This window comes from Melitaea cinxia, chromosome 14 (genome assembly GCF_905220565.1).
Source record: "Melitaea cinxia chromosome 14, ilMelCinx1.1, whole genome shotgun sequence".
In the NCBI taxonomy this organism is placed as follows: Eukaryota; Metazoa; Arthropoda; class Insecta; order Lepidoptera; family Nymphalidae; genus Melitaea; species Melitaea cinxia.
The window spans coordinates 15,207,098-15,225,925 of record NC_059407.1 but is presented as its reverse complement, the minus strand read 5'-3'; the positions used below and the strand labels follow the sequence as shown (position 1 = coordinate 15,225,925).

General features: G+C 37.3%; 1 protein-coding gene across 1 annotated transcript in view; it reads right to left on the bottom strand.

Annotated features, from left to right (window-relative positions):
- LOC123659436 overlaps positions 1-18,828 on the bottom strand; it is a 212,892-nt gene that overhangs the window by 67,919 nt on the left and 126,145 nt on the right. The window contains exon 9 of the mRNA XM_045594650.1: positions 12,895-13,090. Within this exon, the coding sequence (XP_045450606.1) occupies positions 12,895-13,090 (196 nt within the window). The remainder of the gene's footprint in view (positions 1-12,894; positions 13,091-18,828) is intronic.

Genomic DNA, 18,828 nt, shown 5'->3' with positions numbered 1-18,828 from the left:
AACATAGATATCATAGCAATTATCACACATGGTAAAAGTAAATAAATGCTCACACTCACTCCTAGTAGGAAGAAACGCTATTATTACTGTTGCAACAATAGAAAATTAAAAAGAAAAATTTAACTTATGAATACTTGGAGTTGGCAACACTATCTTTTATTATATATCTATGGACTTGTGTTTGTAACTGAAATATATATTTTTCTGTAGAATATATATATTTTTATTAATAACCTTAATAATTACATACATACCCACACACATACACAAGCCCTTATCGTGACAAATATTTATATGACCTTTACATTCATTTGTCATGAAGGGTTCGATGCGTGATCATCATTTTATATTAGTGCTACATACGTCGTATTAATCAAATATAATATAAACATTTAAACTTTTTTTATACAAATGACTCGCATTAATCACAGACAAGTGACAGTAAATATTTTTTGACTACCTTTATGACGCAGTTTGCAGTGCTTTCTGCTCCGGGGATCGTGGGTTCGATGCCCGCTTCGAATCTGGGTGTGATATACGTATTTATTTATATATAATCTAGCTGACCCCGCAAACGTTGTTTTGCCATATATGTTATTAATCCCTTTCATCCCGCCTTATAACTTAACGCTTCAGTATGTAATATCCCACTACTGGGCAAAAGCCTCTTTCCCCATGTAGGAGAAGGATCAGAGCTTAATCCACCACGCTGCTCTAATGCGAGTTAGCGGATATATTCCCTACTATGAGTAACGATCGCTATCAGGTGTACATGATAACAACCGGGACCGACGGATTAATGTGCTCTCCGAGGCACAGTGGGGAGACCCACAAGGACTGCACAAACATCCAGACCACGGCAAACACCTGTATGGCCAATAAAAATGTTTTGTCATGTGTGGGGATCGAAGCCGCAACTGCCAGGGCAAGAGGTATAATCCATGGCTGTGACCGTTGCGCCAACGCGGCGTCGCGACTTATAACTCAGGGTTATATAAAAATAGATGTTGGCCGATTCTCAGACCTACCCGATATGCACACAAAATTTAATAAAAATCGGTCCACCTGTTTCAGAGGAGTGTAATTAACATTCTGACACGATAATTTTATATATAAGATATTATAATAAAAAATGCCTCACATTTAACGGGCCCCACTCAGATTAACTCCTGTGTAGGGGGTACGGAAACGCCCAGACCACGGCAAACAGCTGTATGGCCAATACAAATACTTACCATGTGCGGGGATCGAACCCGCACACGCCAGCGCAACAGCAGCAAACCTGTGACCGTTGCCCCAACGCATCACCACTAACAATATAAGTATTAATTATGATGACGACGACCCCATGGAGGATCAAAACAACGGAGAACAGGCGAAGGGGGAAGGGTCGGGAGCAATCCCGGCTATCCCCGAGCCACCCCCTGTGAGGCGGTCGAGCCCCAAACCCCAGACCGAAGAGGCAGTGGTCGTGGAGGAGCTGCTTCTGGAGTCGGAGGAGGGGGCTTGTCTGGCAAGCCCGGACAACCTGGCCATAGGGGAGACAGTGATGGAGGAGGCAGGGATGCTGTCTGACGATGGCTTACCCAGCTCACCCATCCTGTAAAGTCCTCCAAGCAAACCTCCACCATAGCATGACAGCAACGGCTCAAATGCGTAAATGGTTGGAGGTTAACACAACAGCCATTGCACTGATCCAGGAGCCGTGGGTCAGTAATGGCACTGTATGCGGACTCCGGAACTCTGGAGGTAAGCTAATTACACATACAGGCTCGGAAAACAGCAGGGCCTGTATTTACATCACCAACAATATACAGGCGCAAACATTAACGAGATTCTGTTCTAGAGATGTGTGCGCCATACAGCTGCATAGTACGCAAGACCACAGCCTGCCGGAGATGGTGATCGCGTCGGCCTACATGCCGGAGGCTGATGCGCCACCGCCGCACGACATGGCACGGCTGATAACATACTGCGAAGAGGCCAGGCTGCAACTAATTATAGGCACTGACTCCAACGCACATCACACCCTATGGGGAATGAAAACAACAAACGAAAGAGGTAAGCTCTTAGTTGAATATCTGATGACGACAAACCTACAGATCATGAATGTGGGCTCTGAGCCCACTTTCGTGAACAGACGTAGCAGGACAATCATCGACCTAACTCTTGCCACAGAAGCGGCCTCCGAGACCATCTCCAACTGGCACGTATCCGATGAGGCATCGTGCTCAGATCACAGATGGATACGCTTCGATGTGCAGGTAAATACAGTTCCAGCAACCCCTAGGCGTAACCCACGCAAAACTGACCGCGTGCACTACGCTGAGAGACTGGAGCAGCTGCTCAGTGAGCAGGCATGCCCAGACCGGCTTGTGGGAACAGAACATATAGAACAGCAGGTAGATACGTTGACTAGCAACATTATAGACTCCTACCAAACTGCATGTCCCTTATCATTGCCACCGGAGAACAAAGTAATCTGGTGGGGGCCTGAACTGGAAAGACTCAGGAAAAAGGTGAGGCGACTTTTAAACAGAGCAATGAATACATGCGCCGATCTGGACTGGGACAGGTATAAGAAAGCCAAGTCCAGATACAAAAAACGACTAAGGTACAGAAGCACCGACTCGTGGCGCAAATTCTGCAGCAGCGTGGAAACCTGCGAACAGGCCAATAGGGTAAGGAAGGTCTTAGCAAACCAATCCAGCCAGCTGAAGGGCTCCCTAAGAAAGCCTGACAACACCTTCACGAGCACGCCGGAAGAAGCAGAGTGCATCCTGGTTGAGACACATTTCCCAGAGTGCCACATCATGCAGTCGGTGGACTGGCCCGAGGAGGACGTAGCCCCAACAGAGGAGCATTGGGAATATGCACTCAAGGTAGTAAGCCCATCAAAAGTCAGATGGGATATCAACAGCTTTGACTCCTTCAAATCCCCAGGGTTGGACGGGGTCTTCCCGGCACTTCTAAAGTGGGGAAGTAACCGACTGATCCAGAGGCTTACCACTGTTTTGGCGGCCTGTTTAGCTCACAGCTACGTGCCGAGGCAGTGGAGGGAGGTAAAGGTAATCTTCATCCCCAAACCGGGAAAAAGTGACTACTCTGAACCCAAATCCCACAGACCTATAAGTCTTACATCTTTTCTACTGAAGACTCTGGAAAGGCTGTGCGAACGGGATCTGAGAGAAAACGCCCTAGCTACAGTACGCCTACATCCAAACCAACACGCGTACAGCCAAGGTAAATCAACAGAGTCAGCTCTACATGCAGTGGTCAGTAAAATAGAAGAGGCCATTGACAACAAGACTATGTGTCTTGGCACCTTCATCGACATAGAAGGAGCCTTTGACAAGACTAACTTCAACAGCATCTCGTCGGCCCTAGTTAAGCACGGGGTACACCCGATGATGATTGACTGGATAGGTAACATGCTCAGAAAAAGAGTCATTAAATTTACATCAACTGAGGCACAACATGCACTGGTAGCCAGAGGATGTCCACAAGGAGGGGTGCTTTCCCCACTACTGTGGAACCTAGTGGTAAACAACCTTATAACCAGACTGAACCAGCACAACTACTTCACGATCGGGTACGCTGATGATATCGCCATTCTAATCAGCGGCAGAGTCAGCAGTACCGTGTGCAGTGTCACACAGCAGGCGCTACGAATTGTGGAGAGATGGTGCATAGATAACGAACTCACCGTCAATCCAGGAAAGACGGAACAGGTAATGTTCACTAACAAACGGCAATTGGGGAGCTACAAACCCCCTAGACTGTTCGGTACGGAGCTACAGTTCAGCTCGGAGGTAAAGTATCTAGGAATTATTCTAGATAGCAAACTGAACTGGAGCAAGCATCTCAACAGCAAAATTGACAAGGCTACAATAGCCTTCTGGCAGTGCCGCAGAATGATAGGTAAGAAATGGGGTCTATCCCCAAAAGTCACTCTGTGGCTGTACCAGTCCGTCATCAGGCCAATTATCAGCTACGGTGCTGTGGTTTGGTGGCCGAGAACCAGACTAATCACCGGTGAAGCAAAACTACAACGACTTCAAAGGCTAGCTTGCATGGCGACTACGGGCTGCATGAGGACTACTCCGACAGCCGCCCTGGAAGCCCTACTGAACCTGCCGCCGCTGCACCTGTTTATCCAACAGGAGGCGGGAGCGGCTGCGGTAAGACTCAGGAAGCTAAACCTTTGGAGGAACGTAAAGGTAGCACATACAGGAATACTTGGCGAACTGGCAAACAGGGAACCGCTCGTCGAAGCGGTTACCGACAGGATACCCAAACAGTACGTATTCGACAAAAGATACAGAATACAATTACACGAAGACCCAGGTGAAGGCCTCAACCCTAGGGAGTTAAGAATCTTCACAGACGGGTCGAAAACATCAACAGGTACAGGTTCTGGGGTCTACTCAGAAGACCTGAATATCCACATCTCATCGCCATTAGGAATCCACAACACCGTCTTCCAGGCGGAATGTATGGGAATCATAATGGCAGCAACAGCGATCAAGTCTAGAGAGGTACAGGGTTTTCCAATCCGTATACTTTCCGACAGCAGATCGGTCCTGCAAGCCCTACAGAGCGACATTATGACATCAGGGCTAATATACGAGTGCCATCGAGCTCTGACGAAGGTAAGTGAAACGAACACCATTACCCTTCAATGGATAAAGGGACACAGTGGATCGCGAGGCAATGACGCGGCCGACCGACTGGCGAGGAATGGATCGGAGATGAGGGTCCACGGACCCGAACCCATTCTGCCTCTGCCATTCGGATGGCTGCGCAGCCAGCTGCGACACAACACCAAGGTAATGCACCAAGAATATTGGACAAACCTAACTACCTGCAGGCAGACCAAGGAAGCTCTTCCGACGATCAACCCAGGATTGTCCCGCAAACTTCGCGGTTACGGAAGAGCCCAGCTCCGACTACTGGTCGGGGCGCTTACGGGACATGCCTTGCTTAACAAGCACTTACACAATCTAGGTGTTACAGACAGCCCCCTGTGCAGAGCGTGCCTGGAGGCAGAGGAAACGGCCTCACATATCCTGCTGGAATGCGGTGGTGTGGCGAACTACAGGGCACTACACCTTGGGACACCGAGGTTGCTCCAGGAAGTCGTCGGCAACGTGAAGGGTCTGCTAGGCTTCCTCAAGGAGCTTGGCTGGCACGAATAGTGCCCACCAGCCGATCACGCAAAAAAGGCGCATCAAGACGTCGAGTTGCGGAAAATAGCCCGTGTACAACAAACAAACAAACAAACAAGTATTAATTATATGTATTCATTGAAAAAAAATGTAGCTATTACCAGTCGGCTGTTACCTACAATATAATCATTAAGTTGCTTACTGTACTTTATTGAAAATTATTATTTTAATTAATGCTAGTCATTTTAGATAACGGCTGTTCAAATTGAAGTTCACTGGCTGCAAATCAATTTCCTCATTACAAGAATTCCATGAATCGTTTGAATCTATCACATAATTGTCATGGTGCAAATTAATGGTTATCGTTGCATATTTGGAAATGGTAATACATGTATTAAATTCCTATGATGTAATTATCCTAGCATTTTGCGTTGCTAAGCATTTTCCCACTAATTAATTGAATGAATAAAACGATATTTTTTCTTTTTTGGGACGAAGTTCCTTGTGGGGCGTTGCGCAGAGGTACCCTAGCCCAAAAAACGTCCGTAACGTTAAAAAAAGCGTAAGATTTTTATGTATAGTCTATGTATGATGGCTATAGAGTGTCTAATGTACAGTCTACGTGATGACTGTTATTATTATTGCAGTTTGCTAATATTAATATCACATCACAGCAGCCTTTCTCAGTCCACTATTGGACATAGGCCTCAACGCTCATGCCAAAAATGGCGTGAACTCTTGTGTTTTGCCCATAGTCATCAATATTAACATATTATTCGATAATTATTTTATTTTTTTATAAATCATTCTAAATAAAATAAAGTTTTTTTAAAACAATTTTTAATATCTTGCTTGATTTATCTTTCTTGAACTTGTATCTCTAACTGACCGTGTGCGTGCTTTTAGTTTTAGTGTTTTAGTTTTAGCCAATTAAGCTATGGAACGATGTACTTGATGATTAGAATTCCCTAATGTGTGGATAACACAAAAATAAATAGTACGAATAAAATAAAGGTGTTAAGTTAAATTTGTAAAGTAGTTTTTTGATTTTTATCGATAAAAAAATCATAATAAAAATATATACCTAAATAATTATTTTCTTTATACCTCGAATAGAACATGAAATTAATATTTTATAATAAGGAACTTCGTTCCTATGTGGTGTTCCACGACACAACACAGGTTTTTTTATTGTAGCTTCTGAATATTATTTTATAAATATATTTTTTTAATTTTTACTGAAATATAAACATTTAACTTCAAAGCGCATTTGGTGTATATGAAAAAAAAAGATAATAGTTCATAACGCACGAACTATATTTAACTATACCATAATGTCTACCACAAATTTATTTTTATATGGCAATACTGTTCTACATTATATTTTTATATTTTGCTTAAAGGCTGGCACAGAATTACTTTCTAACACCAGTCTATAACAAGTCTATAACATGTTTTTTTTTTTTTATAAAGTCGTGTGGCTTGTAGTCTTGTTTGAGAGCGTTACGTACCAGACGCATGGGGTTTACATGTAGTGATCACTACAAGATCATTAATTTTATAAGTTTTGCAACAGAACGATATTTATTAGGCTACTTCTATACGATTATGATGCTATAAATAATTATAATTGAATCCGGTTTCCTCTTCGTGTGTATATAGTTACGGTGACCGTTAGTTGGTACAAACTTAGTTATGTTAATTACTATAATAAAATAACTTTTAAAAGGAAAAGTACCTTTTACATGGAACTCGAAAAGGGCGGGTTGTAATCACCTGATAAGGTGATGATGGCGTGATCATTGTGGGCGGAGTCACTTCGCGCGTCAAGTGTTGTGGTCAAGTGGGTGGTTAGAATTGGTGGCATTAACACGAATATTGCATGTTACTGATTTTGCATAACATAACTGTTTTATTTGGTTGTAATACTTTAACAAATTCTAATTTATGTTTGTAATTATCTATAATATAATATATATAAACGCGAAAGGTCATTCATCACGAAATCTCCGAAACTATAACATGTAGAAACTTGAAATTTGGCAGATAGGTTCCTTATAGAGCGTAGACATCCGCTAAGAACGGATTTTACCAAACTCGACCCCTAAGGGGGTAAAACGGGGGTTGGAAGTTTGTACGAAAGTTCTGTTTTTGAAGTACGATGCTTGATATTTAAAATGTATGCTCTATAAATGATGAGAAGGTGTTCAAATAATGTATATTTAGAAATCAACTCCCTTTTGGGGTTAAAACGGGGGATGGTAGTTTGACTCATTCATCACGAAATCTCCGAAACTATAACACCTAGAAACTTGAAATTTGGCAGGTAGGCTCCTTATAAGACGTAAACATCCGTTAAGAACGGATTTTACGGAAATCGACCCCTAAAGGGGTAAAACGGGGGTTGGAAATTTATATGAAAGTCCTATGTTTTTGAAGTCAGAGACTTGAAATTTAAAATGTGTGCTCTAAAGATAGTGAGGAAGTGTTCACATAACGTATCTTTAGAAATCAACTCCCTTTTGGGGTTAAAACGGGGAATGGTAGGTTGACTCACTCATCACGAAATTTCCGAAACTATGACAGCCAATAACTTGAAATTTGGCAGGTAGGCTCCTTATAAGACGTAGGCATCCGCTAAGAACGGATTTTACGAAACTCGACCCCTAAGGAGGTAAAAAGGGGGTTGGAAGTTTGTATGAAAGTCCTATGTTTTTGAAGTAAGAGACTTGAAATTTAAAATGTGTGCTCTATAGGTAGTGAGGAAGTGTCCAAATAATGTATCTTTAGAAATCAACTCCCTTTTAGGGTTAATACGGGGGATGGTAGGTTGACTCACTCTTCACGAAATCTCCGAAACTATAACAGCCACAAACTTAAAATTTGGAAGGTAGATTCCTTATAGGGCGTTAACATCTATCAAGACCGGATTTTACAAAAATCGACCCCTACGGGGGTAAAACGGAGGTTGGAAGTTTGTATGAAAGTCCTATGTTTTTGAAGTAAGAGACTTGAAATTTAAAATGTATGCTCTATAGATAGTGAGGAGGTGTCCCAATAATATATATTTAGAAATCAACTCGCTTTTGGGGTTAAAACAAGAACTGAAATAAACGTGAAAAATTATGTAAAAAATGTTTGTAATTGTACTAACAATAGATTATATGATACATTAAATAAATAAATAAATAAATAAATAAATATATATATATATATATATATATATATATATATATATATATATATATAAGGGAAGGTCAATGAGGTAAATCAAGCCATGGGGTTTAGAAAGTCAATTTATCACTACGTTTATTAAGATAATTGTAAGTATATATATGTATATGAAGGTAGAAGTACAGTACAGACGTAAAATGTGCAGTAAGGAAATTTCACAAGAACTAACCCGAATTAAAAAAAGGTAATTTCACAAGAAATTGTCTAAATTAGAGGAGGTTATTAGATCGCAAAGACCATTACACTGTTGAATGTGCGGTAACCCGATTGATATTGATATTTTTGATAAATATCTTTCTTGGATTCCTCATGTTAATGAAGTAAGTAGGAAATTGTTTGCCTCGATGAAATTGCTAAAAAGGCTACGTAACTTTCTCCCTATTTCCACTAAAATAAAGATAGCGCAATCTCTTCTGCTTTCCATTCTTGATTACGCCGATACGTGCTTTGTTAATCTAAATGAGGAACAAGTAAATAAACTTGAGCGCCTACAAAACCTCTGTATTCGGTTTATATTTGGACTTCGCAAATATGACCACGTTTCCGAATTTTGAAAAAAACTCAAGTGGCTTCCTATACGACTTCGCAGGAATACTCACATATTGACCCTTCTTTATACTATCCTCTTCAATCCTTCTGCTCCGCACTATTTAAAAAATCGATTTGAGTTTCTCAGTAATTCTCACGAACGGCCTCTCCGTTCGAAAGAAAGTCTGATATTGAAGATCCCTCCACATTCTACATCCTTTTATTCTAAATCTTTTACTGTGGAAGCTTGTCGTCTTTGGAACTCATTGCCACTGTCTATAAAGAATGCTCAAACATTAGAGACATTTAAAAAACTCACAAAAGAAATGTATTTATCGTCTTAATGTATGTCAAGCAATTTTATTTCAATGAGTACTTTATGCTATGATGTTTTGTCCGTCATTTAAAATTTATCAAGTTTTTTTTTTATTACTATTATTGATATATATGTATTTGTGTATGTATGTGTATGTGTATGTATATGTGTATGTATATGTATGTATGTGTATATGTATATGTATATATCTGAATGTATGTATATGTAAGTAAGTATTAAGTATATGTAAGTAAATGTATTTGGTGTACATGTAAGTTTGTGACTTTAACATGTTCATATGTATGCTACATAACATTTTTGCGCCCCATCCCACACTTCTTATTTAGTCCTCTGCCCAAAGGTTGCCTGGAAGAGATCGCTGTAATAGCGATAAGGCCGCCTGTTGCAGCTGATGCAAATTTTATTTTTATATTTCATTTGTTATGCTATTAAAACCTTGTATTAGTGTGCGAAAGTGTAAATAAATAAATAAAAAATAAATAACCCGTACATTTATTGTTTTCTAATGTTTACGCGAATTTTACTCATTTAATGAAACAACTTTTTTCGGATTTTATCGCGGTTTATTATTAACTTTTGATTCCCGACGTTTCGGATACTTTACAGCAACCATGGTTACGGGAGGACTCCCGTGTAAATAAACCGCGATAAAATCCGAAAAAAGTTGTTTCATTAAACCCGAACATTATTATCAATATACGGAACCAACGTTATTTCAGTTCCACTTTTTTATCGGTATCACGTTTTCTTGTTTCTTCAGTCTTCGTTGTCTACGTCGCATCATTTATCAGCGCCATCTTGCGTCTGATTTGTTTTGTCTAGTCGTCTGACATATTGGGTCGTTATAAATTTGAACTGTTTGGTTTTATTTTAATGGATTTATCATGTTGTTCCTTATTAGTACAACCATGTAGATTTATTGCTTAAAATAATAACCAGGTTACATTGTTTACTAGCTGTGCCCGCGACTTCGTCCACGTGGAATTTAACAAAAAAGTTATTTTTTAGTTCGCAGAGTTACAACATAAGGAAATTTCTAAAATAAAAGTAGCCTAAGTTACTCCCTATTACACCAGCTATCTGCCAGTGAAAGTCACGTCAAAATTAATCCACCCGTTTTAGAGATAAGCCGGAACAAACAGACAGACAGACAAAAATTGTAAAAAAATATTTTGGTATATGTACCGTGTATAAATCCATATGCATTAGAAAAAGCGGTTATTTTATTATTACAAATAGACACTCCAATTTTATTTATTTGTATAGATTTATTTTATAACTAGCCGTGCACGCGACTTTGTCAGCGTGGAATTTAACAAAATAGTCAAAATCAGTCTAGCTGTCAAAAAATATTTTGGTACATGTACCTTGTATCCATATGCATTTAGTAAAAAGTGGTTATTTTATTATTAGAAATAGACACTCCAATTTTATTTATTTGTATAGAAATAACTTTTTAAAATAGTAATAATTATAATATAGTGGAGTTTTTGTCGTCCCGGTAAATTACATATTTGAATCCGTAGTAGTAAAGTACAAATTTTTAATAGATACTAACTTAACAATTCCATCTTCATTTATATAAATACACGATGTACATGGCTTTTCATTCTCATTTATTTCATTCATTTTTAGAAATACAATATTAAAAATTTATTACGTAGTTAGCATGCAATGAATATTAAATTATTATGTATTTATTCAAATATTTATTGTTACAAATGTTTGTCATAGTAATTTATAACTCTGTTTAGACTTGAATCCTTAAATATAATGGGTCATTTAAATTGTAAAACGAAATTTTGGTTGAAACGATACGGTTTGATGTTTTGTATAATTTCATTGCGAAAGAATTTGTTTTTAATGGACGTTGGTTGTTATTATTGTAATAATTTAATAGTCATTGCACGCTGCGTGGTTTTATTAAAACATTTTTATAAACGAAAAATTTTTTAATTTACATTAAGGCATAACAAACACTTCTGAATCGTCATTATGCAATAATAGTTCTTCATATTTCTAGTTTCAACTGAATTATTATAAATAAACTAGCTGACCCCGCAAACGTTGTTTTGCCATATATTTTATTAACCTTCTCAAGCCCCCCCTTATAACTTAGGGAAATGAAAAATAGATGTTGGTCGATTCTCAGACCTACCCGATATGCACACAAAATTTCATAATATTTTATTAACCATCTTAGCTCCCACCTATAACTTAGGGTATGAAAAATAGATGTTGTTCGATTCTATGACCTACCCGATATGCACACAAAATTTCATGAGAATCGGTCAAGCCGTTTCGGAGGAGTTTAACTACAAACACTGCGACGCGAGAATTTTATATATTAGATAATACATATCTTTTACATACACACGTTTATATTTAAAAAAATCTAAAAAGACCAAAAGTGTTAGCTCTCTTTAACAAATTGTAAAATAACAGAGACTAATTTATGAAAACAAGAGACCTTAAGAATTATTCCTGTAAGCGGCTTGAACAGTTGTTTGGCGAACTTTTTACCTTACAAACTTGCAGTGATAATACATATTTTTAGATTTTTGTCACGGTTTTGATTAATCTATTTATTTTCTTCAATAAACGGAAATAATATAAGTGCAATATAAAAAATGTATACTTATTTATTTAACTATAATGATGAAATTTTAATAAATAGACGAATGCGGAAAATAATTTTATACAAAAAGCTGTTTTAATTGCAAGCTGTTATGGACATCGTTACCGCAAAATGTAATTCAACGAGTTCAACATTAATGACATGACTTTGGCGGGCGGTTGTAAAATGGGAAACTCTGAGCCAGTAAGTTTTGCGTCAATGAATTTACGCTGTTTTATACAGTATTTTGAAACAAAAATATTATTTTCAAATTCGTTAAGGTAGAATGCAAAAGGAAATATCTTGCTTTATACCTCGAGCAGCCTGACCTGAAGAAGAATATTAACTTTACAGAAGACGACATTTGAATACGTATGCTTTCAAGTTTTCCTATGGTGAATAAGGTAGTCAGAGCTTCTGGGGATGGTTGTAGGAATGGTAAGTAACGAGCGTAAGTGATGCAACTTTGTGGCATCTATCGGCTAAAGTGACCGCTTACCATCAAGAGGGCCATATTGTTAGATCACGAATTCTGAAACGTTTCTTAAAAGAAATTTGTTTATAATTATGAAATTAATTTTTTACTTATTTTTGTAAAATACAATTATATAATACAGTAAAATCGTATATATAAAATAAAATAAAATCTTAAGGCAGCCGACCACCCAACGTGGATAGCAATTGGAAAGAAATTAGCAGATCGATCTATGAAACATTGCCGGTATTGGTTGGATGAGGATTGCGGAAAACCCTGATGTCTGGCGCGAACTTGGGGAAGCTTATGTCCAGCCATATAGGATTATGCTATAGGATTAAGTGACTGACTGGTAAATCTTAAGTTCAATATATTAAAGATGAATATATTGTAATATATATCTCATCCATTTCTATTGCAGCAGATTCAGATTTGGATTCAATACTGTTTTATACTAAAAACCAGTATAGCGGTACGCATATTTGCCACCCAGATGCTAGAAATAAATATTTATAGATAGATGTATTAAACTTACTGTGGTTCATGCTCCGTGAGTAGTTCTTCAAAGTGGAGCCGGATGGTGTGCGCTGGTGGAGCTCGTATTTCAGTGATGCAGTGAACGTCGTCTGGGTACGGACGAGGGAAGCCGGGGCTTGAGATGGTAGCGTGAGGATGCAAGTGCGATAACACTATTGACTCGTTGCATTGCACTTTCGATTCTTTGTACGGATCTGTAACAAAAAGTATAAACATCACCACCATCATCATCACAGCAGCCTTTCGCAGTCCACTACTGGACATAGGCCTCCACAAGTTCACGCTAAAAATGGTGTGAACTCATGTGTTACTCATGTGCTGTGTGGTTACGGCATCAAAGAATACAGCCACCCCCTCTCTTCCCGTCGGTGTCGTAAGAGGCGACTAAGGGACAACACAGTTCCTAGTACCTTGGAACTTAAAAAACCGACCGATGGCGGGATAACCACCCAACTGCCGGCTTTGAAATACACAGGCCGAAGACGGGCAGCATCGTCTTCGGTGCGACAAAGTCAGCCCTGCGGTCACTAACCCGCCTGCCCAGTGTGGTGACTATGGGCAAAACAAATGAGTTCAACAAATATAAAATCAAGATAATTTTTTGATGTAATTTTTTTATACAATACTAGCTTTTGCTAGCAATTTCGTTCGCTTAAAAGGAATTCATTTCGGTAACACTTTTTTCTATTATCCTCTGTTCATTTTGTTCGTAGCGTAATGTAAGTATTTCTCGACAAACGGGGCATCTAACACTGAAACAATTTTTCATCTCGAACCAGTAGTTCCTGAGATTAACGCGCTCATACCAAATAAACTGTTTTACTTTAACTAGCCTGTTGTTACATTTTGTGGTGGTCCTGCGTTCGAGTCCGGAGATTGTGGGTTCCATTGTTAGATTCCAACCTTACTTTGGGTGTAATATTTGTATTTATTTGTTTACTTATATATGTATTATGTCTATATATACTTACAAAAAAAAATAGCTATAATAGTCAGCTGTTACCTATAATACGCTAATGCGATAATAATAACAACTTAATAGTTGTTCACCGTAGGAACATACGACCGTGTGTGTATGTTATAAGATATATATTATTAGATATTATTTATTATCTATTTACTTTATAACATTAGTAATCACAATAAATAATCACAATAAAATTAAAAATCACAAACTTCTTACACAAAGAATCGTCATAGATATATTTTTAAGTAAATAATAAAAGGCGACGAGTTCAACTTCAACTTATTATTTGGTGCACTTGTAAAGTTGTGAGCTTCGCCTTAAAGTTTTTCTTTCAACAACGGATATAAGTTATACTCATTTACATATTTTTTTTCCAACTGCTCCTGTATTCGAGAAAATTTGTTGAAATGAACAAGTCAAAAACTTCAAATGATTACATGACTTTTTATCTCATTTTTTACGAACAATAATTGATTTTACTGCGGATCGATAGGTCTGCTGTGTGGCTAAGGCAGTAAGAATATAGCCTCGTCCTCTCTTCCCGTGGGTGTCGTAAGAGGCGACTAAGGGATAACACAGTTTCACTACCACCTTGAAACTTAAAAAGCCGACCGGTGGCGGGATAACCATCCAACTGCTGGCTTTGAAATACACAGGCCGAAGACGGGCAGCAGCCTCTTCGATGCGACAAAGCCACCCCTGTGGTCACCAACCCGCCTGCCCAGTGTGGTGGCTATGGGCAAAACACATGAGTTCGAACCATTTTTGGCACGAACTTATGAAAGTCTATGCCCAGCAGTGGACTGCGATAGGCTGAAATGATGATGAAATGATGATGATCGATTACAGCTAAGTAATTACGAAATTTGCTCCAACTCAATACTAGACTAATTTTTTTTGTTGTATATAACTAGGTCGGTAAACAAGCGTACGGCTCACCTTATGGTAAGCGATTACCGTAGCTTAGCGTAAAATAATGAGTGAAATTTGCGTAAACATTAGAAAACAATATTACACAAATTATTATAGTCATCAACCTACCATAGAGGTATCCGTTCTATGACTATTGTATAAACTTCGCTTTGAACAATTCAGTATTCTGTTCAATTCACAGCAACTGTACATCTCAATGACGTCAGTTAGCTTTGCGTGTGTGTAGACATGTTTATTCAAGAGTGCATTTAAAGGTGTGGGCGACGTTGACGATCTATAAACTTAGGATGGATACTTTCTATGATCAAGTCTATGAGTCATTAAAATGAAAAAAAATATTTTATTCATGTAGGCTTCAAAAACCTTTTAAATCTTCACTTTTAATCGACTGCAAAAAAGGAGGAGATTACTCGATTTGCCCGTATATATATGTATATATTTATGTATGTTCGGAGATAACTTCGTCGTTTATGAATCGATTTTGATAATTCTTTTTTTTGTTGGAAAGGAGATATTCCTGGTGTGGTACTATGATAAGAAAACCAGGATCTGATGATGGGATCCTAGAGAAATCAAGGGAAACTCTCGAAAATCCGCATAACTTTTTACTGGATGTATCGATTTCGATGATTTTTAATTTAATCGAAAGCCGATGTTTATCAAATGGCCACATTTAAATTTCATCGAGATCTGATTACAACTTTTGGAGTAATCTTTGATAATGCTTATTTACTTGACCTTTTTTTCGTCTACCTACGTTGTATTACTTGTCGATATAATTGAAGTCGATTTTTTTTTTTCGTTTGCCTGCAAACACAATTATATAAATTGAAATTATCATCATTACAGCCTATCACAGTCCACTGCTGGACATAGGCCTCCATGAGTTTTCGCCAAAAATAGCGTGAACTCATGTGTTTTGCCCATAGTCACCACGTTGGGCAGGCGGGTTGGTGAAATTGAAATTATATTTGTATTAATTATTTGACTATATTTATTGTGAAGATAGCACGGATGTCGGATGTAGATTTTGCAGAATCGCCAAGAAACTCCGCAGTTATATTTTTCAAAATATTCATTATCTGACACTAAATATAAGTATTGTTTTCCAATGTTGACGCGAATTTCACTGATAATGAAACAACTTTTTTTGCATTTTATCGGAATTGTCCTTCGGAAGTGCCTAGCGACGTTCTATTAAAGCTTCGCTCATACTCTCCCCAGCATTTAGTTCCCCTACTAAACGGGTAACAGACCCGTTTAGTCAATTCAGTCTCTTTTAATTCAGTCTTCACGAAAATAAAACGACTTAATATATATATTTACATTCAACAATAGATTTTCATTACATTTATCGTTATTATTACTAATATAATTGTATAAACATTAGCGATCACTATAATATTTATTGCCTGATTCTTACGAAAGTTACAATTTAACCTTAATTATGCTTACATTAATAAACCCCGATAAAACCCGAAAAAAAGTTGTTTGTAAATATTAGTAACAGGGATAGGAAGTGCTGTAAAGACAAATTTAAATTTTGTAATTTAAGAACAATCAAAAAATTCAGGAAGCACTTCATTAAAATTTAATGAAAATTGTAAGATAGGCGTAAAATATACAAATGAACTTATTTGCAAAATTTACTTCAAATAAATTAAATATCTAAAAATAAAGTAGTTTAGTTTAAATGTTTTAGTTTTAATTGTTACTCTGTTAGCAAATGATTAATATGTTACTTCATAATGAATGGAGAGATTCGTGTAGTCCTATACTAGTTTTAGAATTACGCTTATGCTTCAGCCTGTAATATTCCACTGATAGGCATAGCCCTCTTTCGCCATGTAGGAGGAGGATCAGAGCTTAATCCATTACGCTGCTCTCCTGCGGGCTAGCGGATATATTCTCTGCTATGAGTATCGAAAGCTATTAGTTGTACATAATTAAACCGGGAATGAAAGCTTTACATGGCACAGGCACGGTGACTCACAATAACTAACAAGCAGACCGAAATAAATATTTGTATAGGCGTTTGTTGGGCGCCGTCGACACAGCTCGCGAACCATTACACCAGAGCGGTCATCAAGATCAAAAAGTTCAGAATTACTAGTTTAATTAATACAGCTTTGCTCGCAATCTTTACCTAGGAAATGCTTACATGAATGTTGTCTTAAAATGTATTTTACATTCAAAATAAAGAAATTTTCACTAAGGCCGCTCTTACAAAGTGTGTAATACTTCAACTAAAATCTCCATACATAATTTTGTTTCTGCGTTATATAATTTCTTGTTTATTAATTAATTATTCGCTTCGCGCAGTTTGCGTCCTAATTCGTTACTGTCTTTGTCCCGTGGGATAATGACTACGTATACATAATATTTAAGCTTTGTTTATATAATCAAAAATAGTATACAGTAGTACAGCTATAACATTGGCAAAGTTGAATTTGACAAATTGCGAAGCTTAACTTTGATATTTACATTACATTTTATTATATTATTCCATAAAAGGAGACATAAAAGTGATAATTTGGGGTTTTGTGGAAAAAAATAAATTATATCATTGAAGCTAGCTTTTATTGGGGGGTAGGGTCGGCAACGCGCTTGCGATGCTTCTAGTGTTGCAGGCGTCTATAGGCTAAGATAAGGCGTAAGGCCGTACGCTTGTTTGCTGACCTAGATGTATAAAAAAAAACCAATGTTTTTGAAAAATATGCACACGCTTATACCTTGATGTATATGTGTAATACAATTTTTTATACGGCTAGGTCGACAAAGAACCCTCAATGAGCCAACCCACAGGAGCTCTGGTTACATTACTCACTACAGGTACACAACACTGCTTGAAAGCAGTATTATTTAGCTGTGATCTTCTATAAGCTCGAGGTACTTCCCCAGTCGGGCTGCTATACCTCAGTTAAATAAATATTTACGTGTTACGTGCCGAGGCATATGCCTAAATATGTATAATTTTGTCTATTTTCGACTTGTATACTGTGATATATTGTACTGTATTCAAACTCCTTTTAGCGTTTTCACTAATCTATACATTAATATGGGAAGCAAAAACTTTGTAACCCTGTATACGAAAGTTGCACGGACGGAGAAGTATATTTTGAACACTTATAGTTTATATAGAGGAGTACAGAATTCTATTTTTTTTATTATGCATAAAAAATACATTAAATCGATAAAAAAAAAACATTACACACACTACCATATATTTGACACACACACGCAAAATACTCTTTTGTTTGTTATTATAGAAGTATAGTCTTTGACAACATAACCTTAATAATGATCAAACATGTAATTTAAATTAATTTTGGTCGAATTTTGATTACTAGTTCTTATAAGAACTTAATTCCAATTTAAATTTTTTGTTAATAGTTTGTATTAATTAATTATTTATCAAAATGGTCAAAAACCTGACAGTTGAAACAATTATTCTAAATACTTCATAAAAGAAATAAACTAGAAGTGTATATTAAACTATAAAATAAGGAGCTGATGTGACATCCTCTAATTAGGAATAGGATAATTTGACTATAGTGTCATATCTATTATTCCTTATCATATTAAGCCACGTCGGCTTTATCTTAATATATATAAATCTCGTGTCACAATGTTTGTCCTCAATGGACTCCTAAACTACTTAACTGATTTTAGTCAAATTTGCACACCGTGTGCAGTTTGATCCAACTTAAAAGATAGGCTATATTTTATTTTGATATATTATGTTATTATTTATTTCAGAAAAAAATAAGGTGATACGAAGTTCGCCAGGTCAGCTAGTATGAATTATAAATGATATTTTACTTAGAGTAATTAGTTAGATAAGTGTTATTCAAAACTTTAACTACAAATTTTAGTGTGTATTTTAACATAAACAATTCGTCAACTGGTTCCATTTAAATTTGCTCGACATTTGACGAGTAGTTTCGAGTTATCTTTAATAACACGTATTTACTTTACTATTTTTTCGTCTACCTACGTTGTATTACTGGTCGATGTCATTGAAGCCATTTC